The 17,978-nt window shown below is 41.0% G+C and overlaps 2 protein-coding genes across 6 annotated transcripts in view; one reads left to right on the top strand and one right to left on the bottom strand.

The window, feature by feature from the left end:
• Positions 1–3,066: 3,066 nt before the first annotated feature.
• On the top strand, positions 3,067–3,756 carry CLDN25 (claudin 25; the record flags this gene model as incomplete). The annotated part of the gene is given in 3 exon segments (XM_081062784.1): positions 3,067–3,129; positions 3,131–3,332; positions 3,335–3,756. Coding segments are annotated over 3 exon segments (687 nt in total).
• A 12,817-nt stretch (positions 3,757–16,573) lies between these two features.
• USP28 (ubiquitin specific peptidase 28) overlaps positions 16,574–17,978 on the bottom strand; it is a 59,897-nt gene continuing 58,492 nt past the window's right edge. For all 5 annotated transcript variants that reach the window (XM_081063843.1, XM_081063845.1, XM_081063844.1 and 2 more), the window contains one exon: positions 16,574–17,971. In XM_081063843.1, coding sequence (XP_080919969.1) covers positions 17,796–17,971 — 176 coding nt within the window. In that variant the 3' untranslated portion in view covers positions 16,574–17,795. The remainder of the gene's footprint in view (positions 17,972–17,978) is intronic.

A 17,978-nucleotide genomic window follows, 5' to 3' on the forward strand; every position in this document is an offset into this window, starting at 1 on the left:
AAATGAGAGATGGATCTAGATTTTGTGGGACCTAAATCTTATACAGTTGTTGGGAGGAGGAGGACTCTTTAAGGAAAAGAATATATAATAACAAATACAAAATTAGATGTAGGCCTTGGAAGAGGCCTGTGAAGCTTAATCCACCTCAGAGGAATGTACAAAGGGCAGAGGAGGAGGAGCACCTAGTCTGACTGAATCAGGGAGGTTTCACAGTAGAAAGAAATCTGAACTGAGACTGGAAGGAGGTACCACATTGAGGTTGAAGTGTTGGGATCTATGTATGCCCACAAACACAACTACAGAAGCTCCGCCTCTCCCTGGGCAGAGAGGCCACAAGGATACGCTAAAGACTCTTCCTCAAGGTTCCAGGAAAAGACAGGGGAGAGCCAGAGATAGGCTGAGGAAGGAGAAGAGCATCAGGAATGGAGTGGGATTGCTACACATAGACCATCGATGCATGCAGGCATGAATGAATACTTACATAAATAAAAAGAAATTAATATGAGGTCCGACAATCAAGTTCACGAACTTGTTGTAAAGCTGTTGTTAACCTTTTTTGATATCAGAGGGATTATTCCTTATGAATTTATACCAACTGTACAGTTAACCAAGTTTACTATTTGGAAGTGCTGAAAAGGCTGCGTGCAAAAAAGGAAGAGGAAAATATCAAACAGAAATCTGGATGGATATAGTACAAGCAGACAGCATTTCCAGGGATGTATATTTTGCCATCGTATTGATAGAACATGTGGTTGTTATAAGAGCAAAAGGAGCCTGCAACTTGAAAGAGCATCAAAGTATGAAGGAAGGAACAGAGAGTGGGTGCGGGTATGGATGAAACAAGATTAGTATGATAGATAATTTTTGAAGCTGGGTGATAGGACATGGGATTTCTTTCTACCATTTGCTCTACTTCTGTATGTTTGAAATTTTCCTATAATAAAACCACAGGGAACAAAAGAGCTTTCCTGATGATCCTGCTTGCCTCCCTCCACCCCCACACCACTGATAATCTAATCAGGGGGCTTGGGTGTCGAGGCATTGTGGGGACAGAGCCCCGGAGAGCAGTTTCCAGGCTCTCGGCCTCACATAGAAAAGGTGCTGGCTCGGGTAGTAGATGGCCATCAACTGTGATCAGATGGCCATCAGCTGTGGCTGGTTGGCCGTCAGCTGTAACCAGTGAGCCATTGGCCACTAATATAACTGCCATGGCTACGCTAGTAGTAAAATGGGGGCTAGCAAGAAGATGGTGGCTGGCAAGCACGGACTGCAGTTAGGACAGCGGGTTGCAGCTAGCGAGGAGAGTGGAGAAGAGTGAAGGAGAGTAAGGAGAGTCGAGGAGAGTCGGTAGGTTGGCAGCAAAGCGGATAGCAGGTCGCACGTCGTGTAAACCCAGCCTCCAGTGAGACCATAGTGATATGACTCCCCTACCTATGGCTCCGTGGGTGTTCCTTTTTGGCCTCACCATGTCCTGCGTTCTTATGTGGGGAGCGGGAACAGAGACCCCGCAGGCTGCCCCGCACAACAGGCATCATTCAGATATAATCAGGATACTGCTTTCTCCTTGCTGACTGTTCCACGTCTCTGCTTTCATTTCCTAGTGTACCATAGGGTAATCAGTAGGTTAAAATATGAAGAAAGGAATACATTGGTCAACGTTTATGTCTTCAATATAATAAATCCCAATTTGCTTCTGTGTTTTGCCATAAAGGTTAACCCTCCCCTGCGTGCTGTGTCACCAATGTGCAGGCTCGGTGCAGGAGGAATCACTGTTGCAGTCTGAAGACCAGAACATGAAATGTCACAGTCCATGCCGCCTGGGTCAGGAGTTGGATCTGTTGCTTACCATTTGGGAGACTTTGGCAAGTTACCTAACATGTATGTCACAGAGGTGGTGTGAAATTACTTGAGGATAAAGTATCTAACCAAAGTCTGGCAGTTAGCTGCACTCAGTAAACGCCAATTATTTTCCTTTCTGTCAGAACCTGCCTCTCAGCAGCAACAACAAATAGGGATGGACGCTCATGTGACTACTGTCTGTTTATGGTTGCTGTCTTAGCAGCAGCAGGAGGCTGGAGACAGAGCCCTTCCCTCCAGGTATAATCTGAGTCACGATGGGTTCCTTGCATTGGGGAATTTTCCTTTTTGTTCTGCTTACAAAAATACTAAATGACAAATTTATAAAATACCAGGGGCGCCAAAAAAATGTATACACATTTTAAGAGATGTTATCTTAAAATGTGTATACATTGTTTTTGGCACCCTCTGTATATAAACAGAAACAAATAAGGAAATTTTAAAAATCCACAATTCTTTGAATAAAATAACCATGGGTAACATTTTGTGTTATATGTGTATAGATAGATATAGATATAGATATGGACATACCCATAAATATACATGTACATATACATGTATGCACTTTTTAGGAAAGTGAAATTGTATTCTGTATACTCAATATACTTTTTGGTCACATGCTTTTCTCACTTAACACATCAAAAATATATTTCATGTCTTTAAAATATCTTCTGTATCACTTTAAAATGGTTGCCTAGTATTCACCAAAATGTACAATTATAACAATATTTCAATGGACATTTCCATAAATCTTTGTATATATTCACAACAAATTAGGATAAGTTCCTGGAGGTAGGTTATACGTATATTTAAAAGTCTGAACCGTGAAGTCATTTATGTTGCCCTCTAGAGAGATGACATCAATGTATAATATATTCCCAGAACATTATTCTTGTCATCTTGAAACAGAATGATTTTAAGTTTACGAATTTATTCATCAAATATGTATTAATGGCTTACTGTCCTGGTTTTTTGCCTCTCTTGGGACCCTCCCCCAGACTTCACACCCACATATGATCTAGGGTACTCTCTGTAACCCAAACATTGCTGAGTTCCAGGCACGTGCCTCAGCTGCTGCCTAGAAAACTGAAACAGGAATCCTCTCCAAATGTGAAAGATCTTCCACTCAACAGCCCCCAAAAGTAGTCCCTGCTAACCAGTCACAGAGCCACTTGTCCTTTTCTTTCAGCCTCTGTGGAGGGAGCAACCATGGCCTGGAGTTGCTGTGGGAGAGCCCAGCTCAGGGCACTGCTCCTCTCTCTCCTTGGCCTAGGTCTGCTCACGTGTCACCACTGCCCTGCCCCAGTGGAAGACTCTCAATCTGGAACTGAACGAAATGGAGACCTGGATCATGGTCCTTTGGGAGGTCTGTGTGAACCCAGAGGAAGTTGCCACTGTGTGCAAGGCCTTTGAGTCCCCCTTATCTTTGCCTCGGGAGTGCCAGGTATCCCACATCCTCATGGTGGTCTCCCACAGCGAGGACTTTTGGGGCTTCTGCTCTCTGGTTTTGGGTCTGACTGCTGCCAGTTTCACAGGATCAGATGGGTATTTAAGAGGCGTCTTTGCGTCCTGGGAGGGACTTTGGAGGCATCAGCTTCAGTCACTACCCTCTTTCCAGTCTCCTGGGTGGCCTATGCCACAATCCAAGACTTCTGGAATGACAGCATTCCTGAGATTATGCCTCGGTGGGAGTTCGGAGATGCCTTCTACCTGGGCTGGGCTGCTGGTACTTTCCTGGCCCTCAGTGGGTTACTCCTCATCTTCTCAGCCTGCCTGGGAAAAGAAGATGTGCTGTCTCTTCAGATGGCTGGTCCTACAGCCCCACCATCCTGTGCTCCAGCAGAAGAGTCTGATGGCTCTTTCCATCTAATACCAAGATCTAGGAACTTGGTCATCTAGGACTAGCTTCTGCCAAGCAGTCTCTGGAATAAAGAGATGTCAGTAGAATCCTTTCTCTTCCCTACCTTTCATCACTCTGAATTTGTTTGCCTCATTTTTTGGGGGGAGGGGTGTGGTCACTGTCCTATTTGTTAAGGATTTGACAATCTTTGTGATATGGTGATCCTAATTTCGGAATGAAAAATCAAGGCACCGTTTCGAACAAACATGTATCTCTGATTTAGATCTTATTTATATAAAATGCTTTTAAACTCATAACATTAATTATATACTTTATTCTTTTATTACTGAGGAAAATATAAAATTACATCCATATAGAAAATCTAGTGTGAATAGTCACTGTCTATATAGATAGAAAAACTGAAGAATATGCCTTAGCAAATGAAAATGAATTATTGGCCCAGAATAGCACCTTAGGATAGGAACCTTCAATGCATCTGTAGATTCTTACTATCCCAAAGGGAAGACATATTCTTGTTTCTGCTACATTATAAGACTCTGAGTGGTCTGCTCTGTCTCCCTGGCATGAAGGTAAGAAATAGAGTGAGAGAGTGATAAGGTCATCAACCATCCTGGCTTTAGCTTGAAAACTGGAGAAGTCCTGGGCAAACCAGGACCCAATTGGTAACCTCAGAGTGGCTGTGCCCAAGAACTGCCAATGTGGGCATGCATGTGGAGAGAATTACAAGCTCCTCAGAAATGTCTTTTACCATATGCAAAATCATGTTATAACCCCATAACTTTTAACACAAATGTCAGCAGACCTACCCCGGCTGTGGCTACAAATGTAGCCCCTTTCACAATGACCCAAGTTCCTTTGCTTGCCCCACTTGCACCAGCAGGCCCTCTGCTTGACTACCCCACCCCAGGTCTTCCTCAGGCATTGCTGCAAGTCCTCAAGAAGGAGCCTCATGTTTGCTCATAATCCTGTCAGCAGACACCACCCTGCACTCGCCACCCTATTCCTGTCACTACCATCTGTCCCCACTCCCTTAATTGGATGAAAAACAGCCACCATCAATCCTGTTGACAATCCCACAACTAAGGGGGACAACAACTAAGGGTGATGGCTTCTGATGTCCCCAAATAGGTGATTTCACCCTGTTTGGAGGCCTGCTGGATTGCTTGCAGAACTGAGATTCCTCCCTCCCTACAGGGGCTCTGTGCTTTGCCAGCTTAGCTCTGACACTGCGCTGCTGTCTCAGACACCTTGTGCTTCACGATAAAATAACCCTGACATAGCCCTGGCATCTTGAGATAGCCCTTGCTCAAGCAAGAAAACACACACACACACATACCTCAACACAAGAATAAACAAGTCTGTCAGCGTAACCCAAGTCAATTCCCTCCTTAGAAAACTGATTTTTCCCTGTGAAAACAAGCCCGTTCAGGTGCCATTTCATTTTTAGTGTTTACCTTCTTGCTCAGAGTAGGGTTCTCCAGGAGTCACAGTTTCTCCAGAAGCTTCTTTCCCTTTTATGTATGTCCTTTTGCATATATCCACTTGGTATACACAAATCCAAATGACAGGTAAATACATTTGAATATAAAAAGGCAGTTTTCATCGAAGTTGTATTCTGGCTTTCTCTGGTTCCAACACTCATTTTATAAACTACCACTTCTCAGTAAAGTTTCAAAGGTCTTTGGACCAAGTTTCAATCAGGGGTGAGGCTTAAATACCCAAGAGATATCCTTGGATCCCACAGGGTCTACAAGAAGGACCCATTGATCTGATCGTTTATTCACTCACTTAAATACTTATTGAGCACCTTCCATGGGCCAGGCGTTGTGCTAGGAACCAGGAATGAAATGGCAAGACAAAATTTATCCCTGTCCTTTAAATAAATGGAAATTGTAACCTTGACAAACTTTACAAACTTGAAAAGGTACATGGTTCTGTATGATCATGAAATAGTGTTGCGTCCTGCACAACACAAGCTGTGGGAAGGCGAGGGAGGCAGCGAGGGTTAAACTCTCATAAAGAGACAGAGACTCAAATATAGTTAAATCACAGAGGACCAAGGGACTCATAGCCTCAAGGGACTGGAGCCCCAAATCGGTCTGGGTATTTATTGATTTTTCACAACAGAGATCACATGATTAGGGGCAGGGTCTGCGAAACTCTTACACCACACAATAATCCTTCATTCCAAATCCCATAATCGTCCCAAAGCAACCGATGCATACCATCCCCCAAATGACCAAGGTGTGGTGCATACAATCCCTGGGAGAATAAATCTCACAAGATAAGATTATCCCATGAGCCAAACAGGAGGGGCAAAATGCTATTGTTCTAATGGGTCCATTACACCTGAGGGTAAAGGACAATAGTTGAGGCATGCGTCAGCAGCTTCTCAGAAGAAGGGGCACAGCTACCTCCTAACTTTACATTAGCTCATGGGGGTCCTAGGGGGGTCCCGTCTGGCTTAGGTTGTTTCTCCCGTGAGAAATCTTCCCCATCTTTGACTGCAGACCCTGCTTACAAGGACCAAACATGGAGACTTAGGGTAGCATAAACTTAACCCCAATAAGGGACAATCCCGCAAGGTCACCTTTCCCTAAGGAAAGATTGGAGGGGACAGACTGCTAGGTTGCTGTGTGACTACACAATAGGAGGAATTTAGCCTTATCAGGGAGTCACGGACAGATACCCTAAGGAAGTGATAACTGGCTAAAAGCAAAGGATGGATAGCAGTTCCAGGTAGGAAGAGAAAAATGTATAAAGCAAAGCTGCTGAGTTAGGAAGGAGCCAGATACTTCAGGGCCTGTAGGTCAGGTTAAGGAAGTTGTCTCTATTGTCAGAACGTAGGAAGCCAAGCATGTGGGCCAGGAATAGCTCATTCCCCAGGGACTGTGGCAGTAGCCTGCCTCCTCTTTCCTAACACCTTGTTCCTGTGTAGTTTCCCTATCACACAACTGGTAGGATTTAAGACTTTACAAGGAACTTTCACATATTTTTATTTACAGAGATTTATGTACTGTATCCTGAGCTATTCTTTTTTTATGTTGAGATAACAGACATTATTTGTTTTGCTAATGAGGAAATTGATATTCAGATAATTTAGGCAACATGTCCATGGCAAGTAAGTAGCTGGTCAGGACTTGAATCCTGGGTTTTGATGCCATGGCAGTCTTTTGTCACCCCATCCTGTTGCTTCATGAAGATTGGTTGCCAAGACAATCCACCAGACCAAAGGAAAACGTTAGCAGCAAAACAGGAGGAAAAACCAAAGACTTACAAAGAATAATCTTGTCCTTTGTGCTTTTGTTGAGTTCTAAACAGGGTCTTTGTTGCCAGGTGGCTCACCTGTGCCTGTGGGTGGCTTATACCTCTCATCCTAATCCCACATTTGCAGGTGCTGATATTTTTCACCAGCATGTGATTATGCCTTCCTCTGAAAAAAAAAGAGAAAAAAAAAAGAACAGAAAAATAGTCTGTCTTCCTAATACTCCTTAAGGACACAAAAGCATTTTTTTGTTTGTTTTTTGTTACAAAAGCATTTTTTAAATGGAGGTGGGGCAGGCACTCTTTACTGATTCCTAAATGGCCAACAATTTATGTCATTCCCAGAAAAGAATGTGATTTGCATTCTGGCCAAAATCTACTTTTAGAAAGTCTAAGAAAGAAGATGATTTTCACCTACAATGGCCATTGTTTTTGTCTACCTGTTTTGTAGGGAAAATAATGAGAAATAAAAATAGAACTAATTAAATTTTAGGTTCAACTCCAGCCCTTTCTCATCCATTTGTGGCAAATTACTCTAACATGAAAAACATTTCTTCCTTGTGGTTATACATGGAGAGGTGTGTTGTCAGATGTATTAGAAACAGAAAGGGACATCAATCAATCAATATTTCAAGTCAAAAGCTTTTATTGTGTACACGTCATTGTAAGAAAATAACTCAGAGACTCATCAAATTCGATGTAGTTAGAATCTGATGTTTTCAGTGCTATCTTTTCCACCAGCCTGTCTTTGGGTCTGAAAATTTCACCATTAGTAGACAAGGCATTCCAGGAGGTTCCTATTAAAATACTCATGTTACCCTTCTGGGCCTCTGAGATTAGTTCTTGGGGAAAAAGTCCTATGGTACCCCAATATGGGCTAGACACATTTTGGGAGGGAGAAAGGGAAGTCAGAAATGGTTTAACGGGCTTTTGGGCAGGAGATGTGTCTTAGCAGCCAGGGTTGGAACAATGAGAAACTCAAGGGTTAGGAAAATTTTTGCAGTCACTGGCCTCTAATATGGAACTAAAAGAAGCTGAGTCCACTTTCTACTCTACTAATCCATAGATTTTTTTTTAAACCAGTCATTCTCCTTGCCACCTCATCCACATATATGGATGTAGGATGGACTATTTTATTGCCCAGAATTTTGAATAGAGCCTCAAAGCCAAGTCACCTTGGGTGATACATGAGCCATAGTCTAAAGAGAGGGGCTCAACACATTGCTGCTAAGAAGTGGTCAAACTGGTCAGCCTTAGCACACAATAGCCTACTAAGAGAAGCACAGAGCTACATTAGGAAGGATTCTTGAAAGGGCATTCATAACAGTTGGGAGTACTGTGATGTTCCCTACCCTTTTCTGTGAGGAATGGGGGTGGAGATAGACCTCAAGAGAACCACTTACAGATGGGAGTTATTCCCAGGAGGACTGGTATCTGACACACACACCCCACCCCTGCTGATCCGTGAACTGCTGCCTCAGCTCTGCTGCTACCAGAAGGGTGGCCAAGGAAGTTCTTGGGAAAATCTGCTCTGTGTTGTGGAGGTACAGAAAAGGGTGCCTGACCATCATCACTGGAGCTGCCTGAAGCAGGGGACTAGCTGGAGAGGAGCATGGCGGCAGCCCCTTCATTCTGCCTTGTACTTGGGAAGCATGGTGAGCTTTCCCTACCCAAATGGATGCTGGGGAAGGCAGTCTGAGCGGCATCGTCTCAGGGCACTGCTGGAAGAGTAAATGACAAGGGCAGGAGCTAAGAGGGACTGTCAGAGTTCAGTCAGAGTCCAAAAGCCACATCGGGGACAGGTATGGGTTCTCTGAAGAACCCATAAAATGTCCCACACATGAGCTTGTAGTTGCATTCTTGTCATAACGAAGGATATTTGAGAATCAAGGGAGTACATTTAAGTCCTCACTTAATGTTGCCAATAGGTTCTTAGAACTGCGTTGAAACAACATATAATGAAACCAGTTTTACCATCGGCTAATTGATAAAAACAAGTTAAGTTCCTAGAGCATCTACCTCACCAACATTATAACAAAATGATATTGAAAAAAGTGATGTTATTCGAGGGCCTGTTAAACAAAACTGTTTCTTTAAAAAGTAAACGTCCTTTGCCTTCTTCTGTAAACACCCCCACCCCCACCCCAGGGCTGCCAGAAGTTGGGGGTGAGGAGGGGAATGGAGCAGGGAGCGTGAAAAAACATCCTATGGCTCCTTCCTTACTGCCGGTCCCTGAACTTCAGGCTGAGGCCTGAACTAAGGTGAGGGGAGAAGCACCGAAAAGAGTGAGTGAGTCAACCTTTGATCTGGATTGGTTCAGACTCAATCATGTGTGAAAATTATTGTTTTAATACTGAAACATTACAATAAAGCTGAGCTCTTCCTGAGATACTGTCAAGGGGCAGGAGAGGAGATCCAGAAAATCACATTGGAAGGTAGCAGTGGAAACAAAAAAAAAGCTATTGACGCATTGCATCCTATCAAGTTTAGACCACTCAGTAAAATGATTTAAAAAAAAAAGTCTAAAACAGGTAAACAATCAGGTAGGAGATACTGTAATTTTTCTATCCATCATAAAACCTTATCCCTTCAACATCTCTCCTCCAGATTGGCTGAAGTGGACACATCACTTGCCACAGGCCCATAACCTCCTGGATATCTACATTATGCCCTAACTGTTTAGAAGCCACCTATAAGCCACATGGCAGATTTCCCCATGACAACTGTATCCGGAGCTCCACTTCACACCAGGTCATTGCTACACCTACTGTCTCCCTTAACTCTGAAGACATACCTGCAAGGTTAAATAGTCTCCTGTTTTATAGACCAGAAAAAGAGGTTCAGTCAGTATTTGAACTCAGATTGTCAGATTCCAATGTCAATACTCTTTCCATGAACCACATCTTCCTGAGACATATTAATTCAGCAGTGATTTATAAATCAGGAGAGCTGCAGAACTGTTTAACTCATGTATGAGATCTGGCTATTCCTTAAATACGGACAGTCAAGATGACTTTAGTGAATGACCACGCTACTTCCAGGTCATCATTGCGGATTCTGTCCTCGCTGTTAAAATCTAAATGCTAACTTGGGAAGACCAACTTTGGTATGCAATGATACCTTGAACCCACCATCAAGACTCCAGATAGAAAGCTGGCCATCCGTCCAGAATGTGATTAACACAGGCCTAGCACACATTTAGTTTTCAAATCTCACTACTGGCAGTTCCTGGATGCCATTTTTGTGCCAGCTTACCAATTCCAAGTCACCTAAATTCCAAGTCAAGCCTCCTTCTACTCAAAGTTAATATCTCTGTTCATTGTTTATGGTCAGTTTCTTATCTTCGTGTAGCAGGAACAAATCCAGGCTTCACTTATTTTGAGGTTAGTGACCAGGTTCTCTGTAGGTCCCATTCACCTATCTATAAATGGCCAAACTGCTACACAAGGAGGTTGAGGGGCCATCATAAGCAGCCAACAACCTAATGGGTAATGTAGCAATCAAGAGTGCTGAAAGGAGAAGACATGGAAATGCCCTAAAATAGCTCTTAAGCCACTTCCTCTGATTTGTAGATTAATGTTACTTTATTGCTCATTAAAAGAATGTGGAGGATTTTTTTAAAGGTTCAGGGAAAAGTAATAATGACCAAATGGCTGAGAAATTGGGCCTGTGAGCAAACTTTACGGAACTGATGTGTTTATGGAAATTGAAGAAAAGGTTAAACAGAAAAAATACATTTTTCTATATTTCCATCAAAGTTAACATGAGGAATGTGCCAAAATAAAACATATTGATTCAGAAAGCATGAAAGCCTGTAAATTGTCGTTGAAGGAGGTTCTACAGACATTTTACGAAACCATAGAATTCAGGGCTTTGATGACAACGTAAAGCTACTTTCTAAGTAGGCATGAAAGTTCTATGAAAAAGTATTTTTCAGACTGTGTATCAGAATCACCTGTGATGGTTCTAAGCATAAAAGCATCAGGGTCCCACCCCAAACCTAACAAGGCAGTATCAGTAGGGTTGAGGCCTAGGCAGCTGTGTTTTTAAAAGTGACACAGCTCATTCTGGTTGGTGGCCAAGGTTAAGAACCAATGCTGAAGAGCTTTGAAAAAAAAAACTTACAAAAGAGAATCACGAACAAAATGCAAAGACCAATAAACCTCAGGAAATAATAATCAAAAAGAAAAGAAGATACATGGCACTCACTATCAGTAATGAAAAGGGGGACATCACTAAGATCCGAGTCATTACACACACATACACACACACACTCGCACGTGAGCAATACATGGTGCTATTATAAACTTTCTGCCAGTACATTTTAAATTTTAGATAAAATGGACAATTTTCTAATAATTTTCCAAAACTGACACGAAGTAACCAAAAAAAATCTGAAAACCCTGTATGAAAGAAGCAAATCCATAATCAAAAGCATTCCTACAAAACAAACAGTTCTAGGCTCAGATGGTTTCAATGATGAAGTCTTCCAGACATTCAGAAATAATTCTCGGGTGGCTGGACGGCTCAGTTGGTTAGAGCGCGAGGTCTGAACAACAGGGTTGCTGGTTCAATTCCCCCATGGGATGGTGGGCTGTGCCCCCTGCAACTAAGATTGAAAACGGTGACTGGACTTGAAGCTGAGCTGCGCCCTCCACAACTAGATTGTAGGACAACGACTTGGAGCTGATGGGCCCTGGAGAAACACACTGTCCCCCAATATTTCCCAATGAAATTTATAAAAAGAAATAATTTTCTTATCCAAACACTGCCAGAGAATGGAAAATGAGAGAACATTTTTGAAGTCATGCAATAAAGCTGGAATAATCTTGATACCAACCTTGACAAGGACATTACAAGAAAATTAAAGGCCAATCTTTCATAAATATACATGCAAAAATCATAAACAAAATGTGAAAATAAATGCCATATACATATAAAAATCATATCATGATCAAATTCAGTTTATTCTGGCAATACATGGTTGGTTTAACATTTAAAGTTAATAAATATAATTCACACATGAACAGAATAAAGGAAAAGGCCCACATAATTATTTCAATAGATTTAATAAATTTCAACATCCATTCATAATTTCTAAAAAACTTCACAAACTAGGAACAGAAGAAATCTTTTTTTAACCTAATAAATGGAATTTACAAAAAGCCTACATCATACTTAATGGTGAAATATTGAAAAGTTTTCCTCCGAAAATTGGGAGACAAGGAAACCTATCACTTCTATTTAGCATTGTACTAGTAGTCTGAGTCAGTGTGATCAGGCAAAAAAAATGAATGTAGTAAGGACTTGAAATAAAGAAATATAAGTTATCCATAGATAACATAATTGTATATACAGAAAATCTAAAAAAAACCTGATAAACTATTAGAATTAGTAAGTGAATTTATTAATATAGGGTTGATATAAAAAAATCAACTTGTTTCTAGATACGAGCAACAAATAAAAACGGAATTTTTAAAAAACATCGGGCGGACGGGTGGCGCAGTTGGTTAGAGAGCAAGCTCTGGGCAATGGAGCTACCGGTTCAATTCCCACATGGGCCAGGGAGCTGCGCCCTCCACAATTAGAATGAAGTCAATGAGCTACCGCTCAGCTCCCGGGTAGCCAGATGGCTCAGTTGGTTGGAGCGCAAGTTCTCAACCACAAGGTTTCCGGTTCAACTATTCGACTCCCGCAAGGGATGGTGGGCTGCTCCCCCTGCAACTAACAATGGCAACTGGACCTGGGGCTGAGCTGCACCCTCCACAACTAAGATTGAAGGGACAACAACTTGACTTGCAAAAGTCCCAGAAGCACACACTGTTCCCAATAAAGTCCTGTTCCCCTTCCCCAGTAAGACAAAACAAAACAAAAGTCAAAAGATCAAAGATCCAGGAATAAATTTTATGGAAGACATGGAAAACCTGTACACCGAAATTAAAGAAAACCTAAATAAATAGGATATACTATATTCATAGATCAGAAGATGTTAATTCTCTCCAAATTATCTATTCACTGTAAACCTAATCAAAATCCCTGAAGATCTGTGTGTACATGTATGAAAATGACAAACTGATCCTAAAATTTATATTGAAATATAAAAGATCGAGAATAGCCAAAATAATCTTGAAGATGTTCAAAACTAGATAATTTATTGTACTGGAAACCAAGACTTAAAAGGTACACTGGTTACGAGAGTGTGATATTGGTACAAGTAGACAAATAGGCCAATGGAGCAGACAAAAGTGCCCAGAAACAGACTCTATGTAGATACGATTTATGACAAAGACATAGCACTAGAAAACAATGTTTTCAATAAATGGTATGAATTAATTAGCCAATTATAAAAGGCAAAATAGTAAAACTGCTGGAATACAGAATATATTCATGACCTTGGTAATAATTTCATCAACAGGGCATACTAAGCACTAACCATGAAGGAAAAGACTGATAAGGTGGACTACATTAACATTAAAAATCTGTTTTCATCAATGATATCAAGAGTGAAAAACCAGAGTGGGAAAACATATATGTAAAGCATATAACCAAAAGTTTCCATAAATCAGTAAGCAAAAGAAAATTCAACAAAAATGTAGGCAAAAGACTTAAATAGGCATTTCACAAAAAAGAATAGCCAAAGACCACTAAGTCCATAGAGATGCTCACCATCACTAGCACGCCAGAAGTGTAAATTAAAACAATTATCATCCCACACTACCAAAATGGCTAGATTAAAAATACTGACAAAACCAAATCTTGACAATATGGCACAACTGGAATTCTTATAAACTGCTGGTAGACATTTAAATTGTTATAATTGCTTTGGAAAGCTGTTTGGCAGTACCCAATAAAAATATATCAACCTATTCCTATGAACCAGTAATTCCACTCATAGTTATATACCAACAGAAATGCATTCGTGTGCATCAAAAGAGATACAACTGTCTGACAATTAAGTTAGTGAACTTGTTGCAACAACGTTAACAGTTTTTGGTATCAGAGGGATTATTCATTAATTTGTACCAACTGGACAAACCAAGTTAACTGGACAATAGTTAACCAAGTTTACTATTTGGACGTGCCGAAAAGGCTGCATGAAACAGTTAGATGACCTGAACTTTTAGCTAACAGTTCATGGCTCTTGCATCACGACAATGCACCAGCTCACTCGGCACTGTCTGTGAGGGAGTTTTTAGCCAGTAAACAAATAACTGTATTGGAACACCCTCCCTACTCACCTGATCTGGCCCCCAATGACTTCTTTCTTTACCCAAAGATCAAGGAAACATTGAAAGGAAAACATTTTGATGACACTCTGGACATCAAGGGTAATATGACAGCTCTAATGGCCATTCTAGCAAGGGTTAAAAAATTGCTTTGATGGCCGGCCCGGTGGCTCAGGCGGTTGGAGCTCCATGCTCCTAACTCCGAAGGCTGCTGGTTCGATTCCCACATGGGCCAGTGGGCTCTCAACCACAAGGTTGCCAGTTCAATTCCTCAACTCCCGCAAGGGATGGTGGGCTCCGCCCCCTGCAACTAAGATTGAACACGGCACCTTGAGCTGAGCTGCTGCTGAGCTCCCGGATGGCTCAGTTGGTTGGAGCGCGTCCTCTCAACCACAAGGTTGCCAGTTCTCCCGCAAGGGATGGTGGGCTGAGCCCCCTGCAATTAGCAACAGCAACTAGACAGGGAGCTGAGTTGCGCCCTCCACAACTAAGATTGAAAGGACAACAACTTGACTTGGAAAAAAGTCCTCGAAGCACACACTGTTCCCCAAGAAAGTCCTGTTCCCCTTTCCCAATAAAATCTTTAAAAAAAAATTGCGTTGAAGGGTGGACTAGGCACTGGCATCAGTGCATAGCTTCCCAAGGGGAGTACTTTGAAGGTGACCATAGTGATGCTCAGCAATGAGGTACATGGCACTTTTTCTAGGATGAGTTCGCGAACTTAATTGTCAAACAATACATGAATGTTCCGGTAGCATTATGGGTAGTAGCCAAAAATTGGAAACTCAAATGACAACTAGCGGACTAAATAAGATATATTCATACAATGAAATACAATAAACTGAGCAGTGAAAATAAACTACAGCTACAATAAATTCTCTCTTGTCTTATCCCTGCTACATCCCAGACTGTCATTCAATACTAGCCTCTAGTTCATTATTTAAATTCTTCTGTTACATGTATTCTCTTCACACCTTTCTTGAAGTAAGTAGGGTAAATACGTTTATATGCCGCAGTGTGCTTAAAAGAGCTAACAAACCCAAACAGAAGAGGACTGCAATTCTAGTTGACCATGGAAAGTCTAAACCCAGTACTCAAAGGAGTTTATGCTAAATTTATATTTGGCCAAGTACCCAGTCCAAACGCTTCAATCATTTTAAGTAAGGGTCACAGCATTTTCTTCCTCTCCCTCCTCTCCCCACCTCCTTACCCCTCATCATTTTTTCACAACCCTTTAAATATGTAAAAAACATTCTTAGCGTGAGAGTATGTGGACTCTGTAAGAAACCAGGCTGGGCCTAAGGCAGCCAGCTAAAAAGGAAAAAGAAATTACTTCTCAGCACTCCCCCTGGTGGTTTGAGTGGGTCCCCAGCTTATGAACTGCTCAACACCGCACACAACAAATGTTCATCAGTTCCGTTCTTGGCCAACTGTAGATTCCCAGTAGCTGACCAGAAAATAACTAACGTGGAAAGATATAAAGCAAAAGATTTTACAAGACAACCAACGACAACTGAGCAGTTGTTGAAAGCACAGGCTGTGAAGTGAGACCACAGAGAGTTAGTGTCCTGGCTCCACTACTCAGGACATCTATGACCTTGGACAAATCCTAGTCCCCATCATCACCCAGGGGTTTACATTAAATGAAATAATGTAACTGTGTACAGTATTCAATAATGACAGGGATTTCACAGTGAAAGGTAAATGGTGGTACTTAGAATTTTAAACAGTAAAAGGAAATCATTGGGTAAGAAAATTGATCAATTTCCCATGAAATAATTCTTGGCAATGAGCTTTAAAACACAAAAGCACCTCTGAACATCTGTAAAAGATGGACAAACCATTAACTTAATCAAAATATAAGAAATTCAGTTTAGAAAAATATATTTTTTTCCTTCTAAATTTGACAAATTAGAAAGTGGATGAAGTTACATGCAATGCAACTAACAAACGACATACAAAGCTGTCAGTCATCAGGCACTGCTCCAGAGCTGATCATTGCCTGCTCTTATTTCACCCCATTAAACTTCTCAACTCTTTAATCTACTTTTATCTTTTAAAAAACTGAAACATGACAAATGCTTACTGGGTCCATCCATTTCCAAAATAGAAAATATACATTTAAATAAAGGCCATTCTGGACACCAAAGGTAAAACAAATACTTTTATTGCACATTTATAAAATCTGCATAGTTCTATCAAGCATTCTTCCCTCCCATGATTCCCTCCTTAATCAAAAACTTTGATTGAAACATAATACCCAATCTGGAACTTTTTAAAAAAATGGTCAATAGGGGATATTTCTCTCACTACCTATACATATATATATATATATATATATATATATAGATTTCTTTTTATTTTTACAAACCCACATCCCTTATTTTTTCAAAGCAAAAGGGGGAGGGTATCAAAATGTTCTTTTGGGCCAGCAGCCTTAGACATCTGTTTTTGAAAATTTTCCAATGTTAGAAAATTTTACCTAAATGGTTAACAACTATTAAAACATGATCTTTAACCATCAGTGTGATCTGTTACTATGAGTCTGTTTTTGTTTTGTTCAGAGGGAAGGGGGTGGGGGATGGGTCAAAAAGGCTAAGGGAAAAACAGCCAATAATATTGTGATCAGTTTGCACAGTGACAGACGATTACTAGACTTAGTGTGGTGATCACTTCGTAAAGTACATAAATGTCAAATCAATCACTATATTGTACACCTGAAACTAATATTTTATACCAGCTATACTTAAATAAAAAAAACAAAGCCCCCGTCCCCAACTAAAAAAAGGGCCAACCATTCTAGTATAGGACACCCGAGAGTTTACATATACACGCTTCCTCATTTAGAAAAACAAAACAAAAAACCCTATTACTTGTAGTCAAGTTTCACAATGCTATTACATTTAAAGTCCTTAATGCTCTCCTTTCTTTCACTCAGGACTGAGCATGAGGTTTTCTGGTTTATTTAAAAATATAAAATAAAAGAGAGAAAACAAAGAGGAAAGGCAAGCTTTCCTTTGACTTTTCCGAGTCTTTCAGCCACATGACCTTATGTTCTACCCATATGTAAAAGGGTGGTGGTGGTTTATCAGCAACCCACTTTGTCATCTCCTGTCAAGAGCCAGGCAAGGTTTATTTCTTACCTCTTACAGTTAAGAATTTTTACATGTCATCTGTATTTGATAAAATAACTAGTAGCTGTTCATCTGGTGAGGGTTCTGATGCAACACCCTTCTATTCCACTGTCAAAAATATGTATGCCTGAAGGATAATTTTAAAAGTGGCAAAAGGCATAGAAAAGCCCAAGCATCCTTGTAGGTACAAGAGGTCATTTCAGTTCTTCTGGCATAATTAGATACCTTAGTATACTGGTTCCTACCTTTTTTTAGTGAAATTGCTTTTATTATTCTATTCCTAAAAAATGCAATTTTATTTTCAATCCTTTGTTAAACACAAGCCTGGTTGGGGTCTGGATCTGAATCTTACTTTTTAACCTAATTGCTTTCCCATGGTAGACACTGTGACAACAGAAATCTGTGCAATAGGCAGGCAACCAAAGACCAGGATGGGCCTTGAACACGTGGGGCTTATTTCACTGTCACAGTTGAAACCCCTTGAATTGACTCCATGACAGCTGCAAATCGGCTACAAAGGTCATAGGGAGAATTGGGTCGAATAGTTGGAGGCTCCTTCAAGACAATGATTTCTGCAGAAGGATCTAGAAGTCTGGGCAGAAACTCCCCTAAACACAGCTGTAGATTTTCTGTGGA

Source organism: Rhinolophus hipposideros, assembly GCF_964194185.1.
Source record: "Rhinolophus hipposideros genome assembly, chromosome: 10".
NCBI classification, from domain to species: Eukaryota; Metazoa; Chordata; class Mammalia; order Chiroptera; family Rhinolophidae; genus Rhinolophus; species Rhinolophus hipposideros.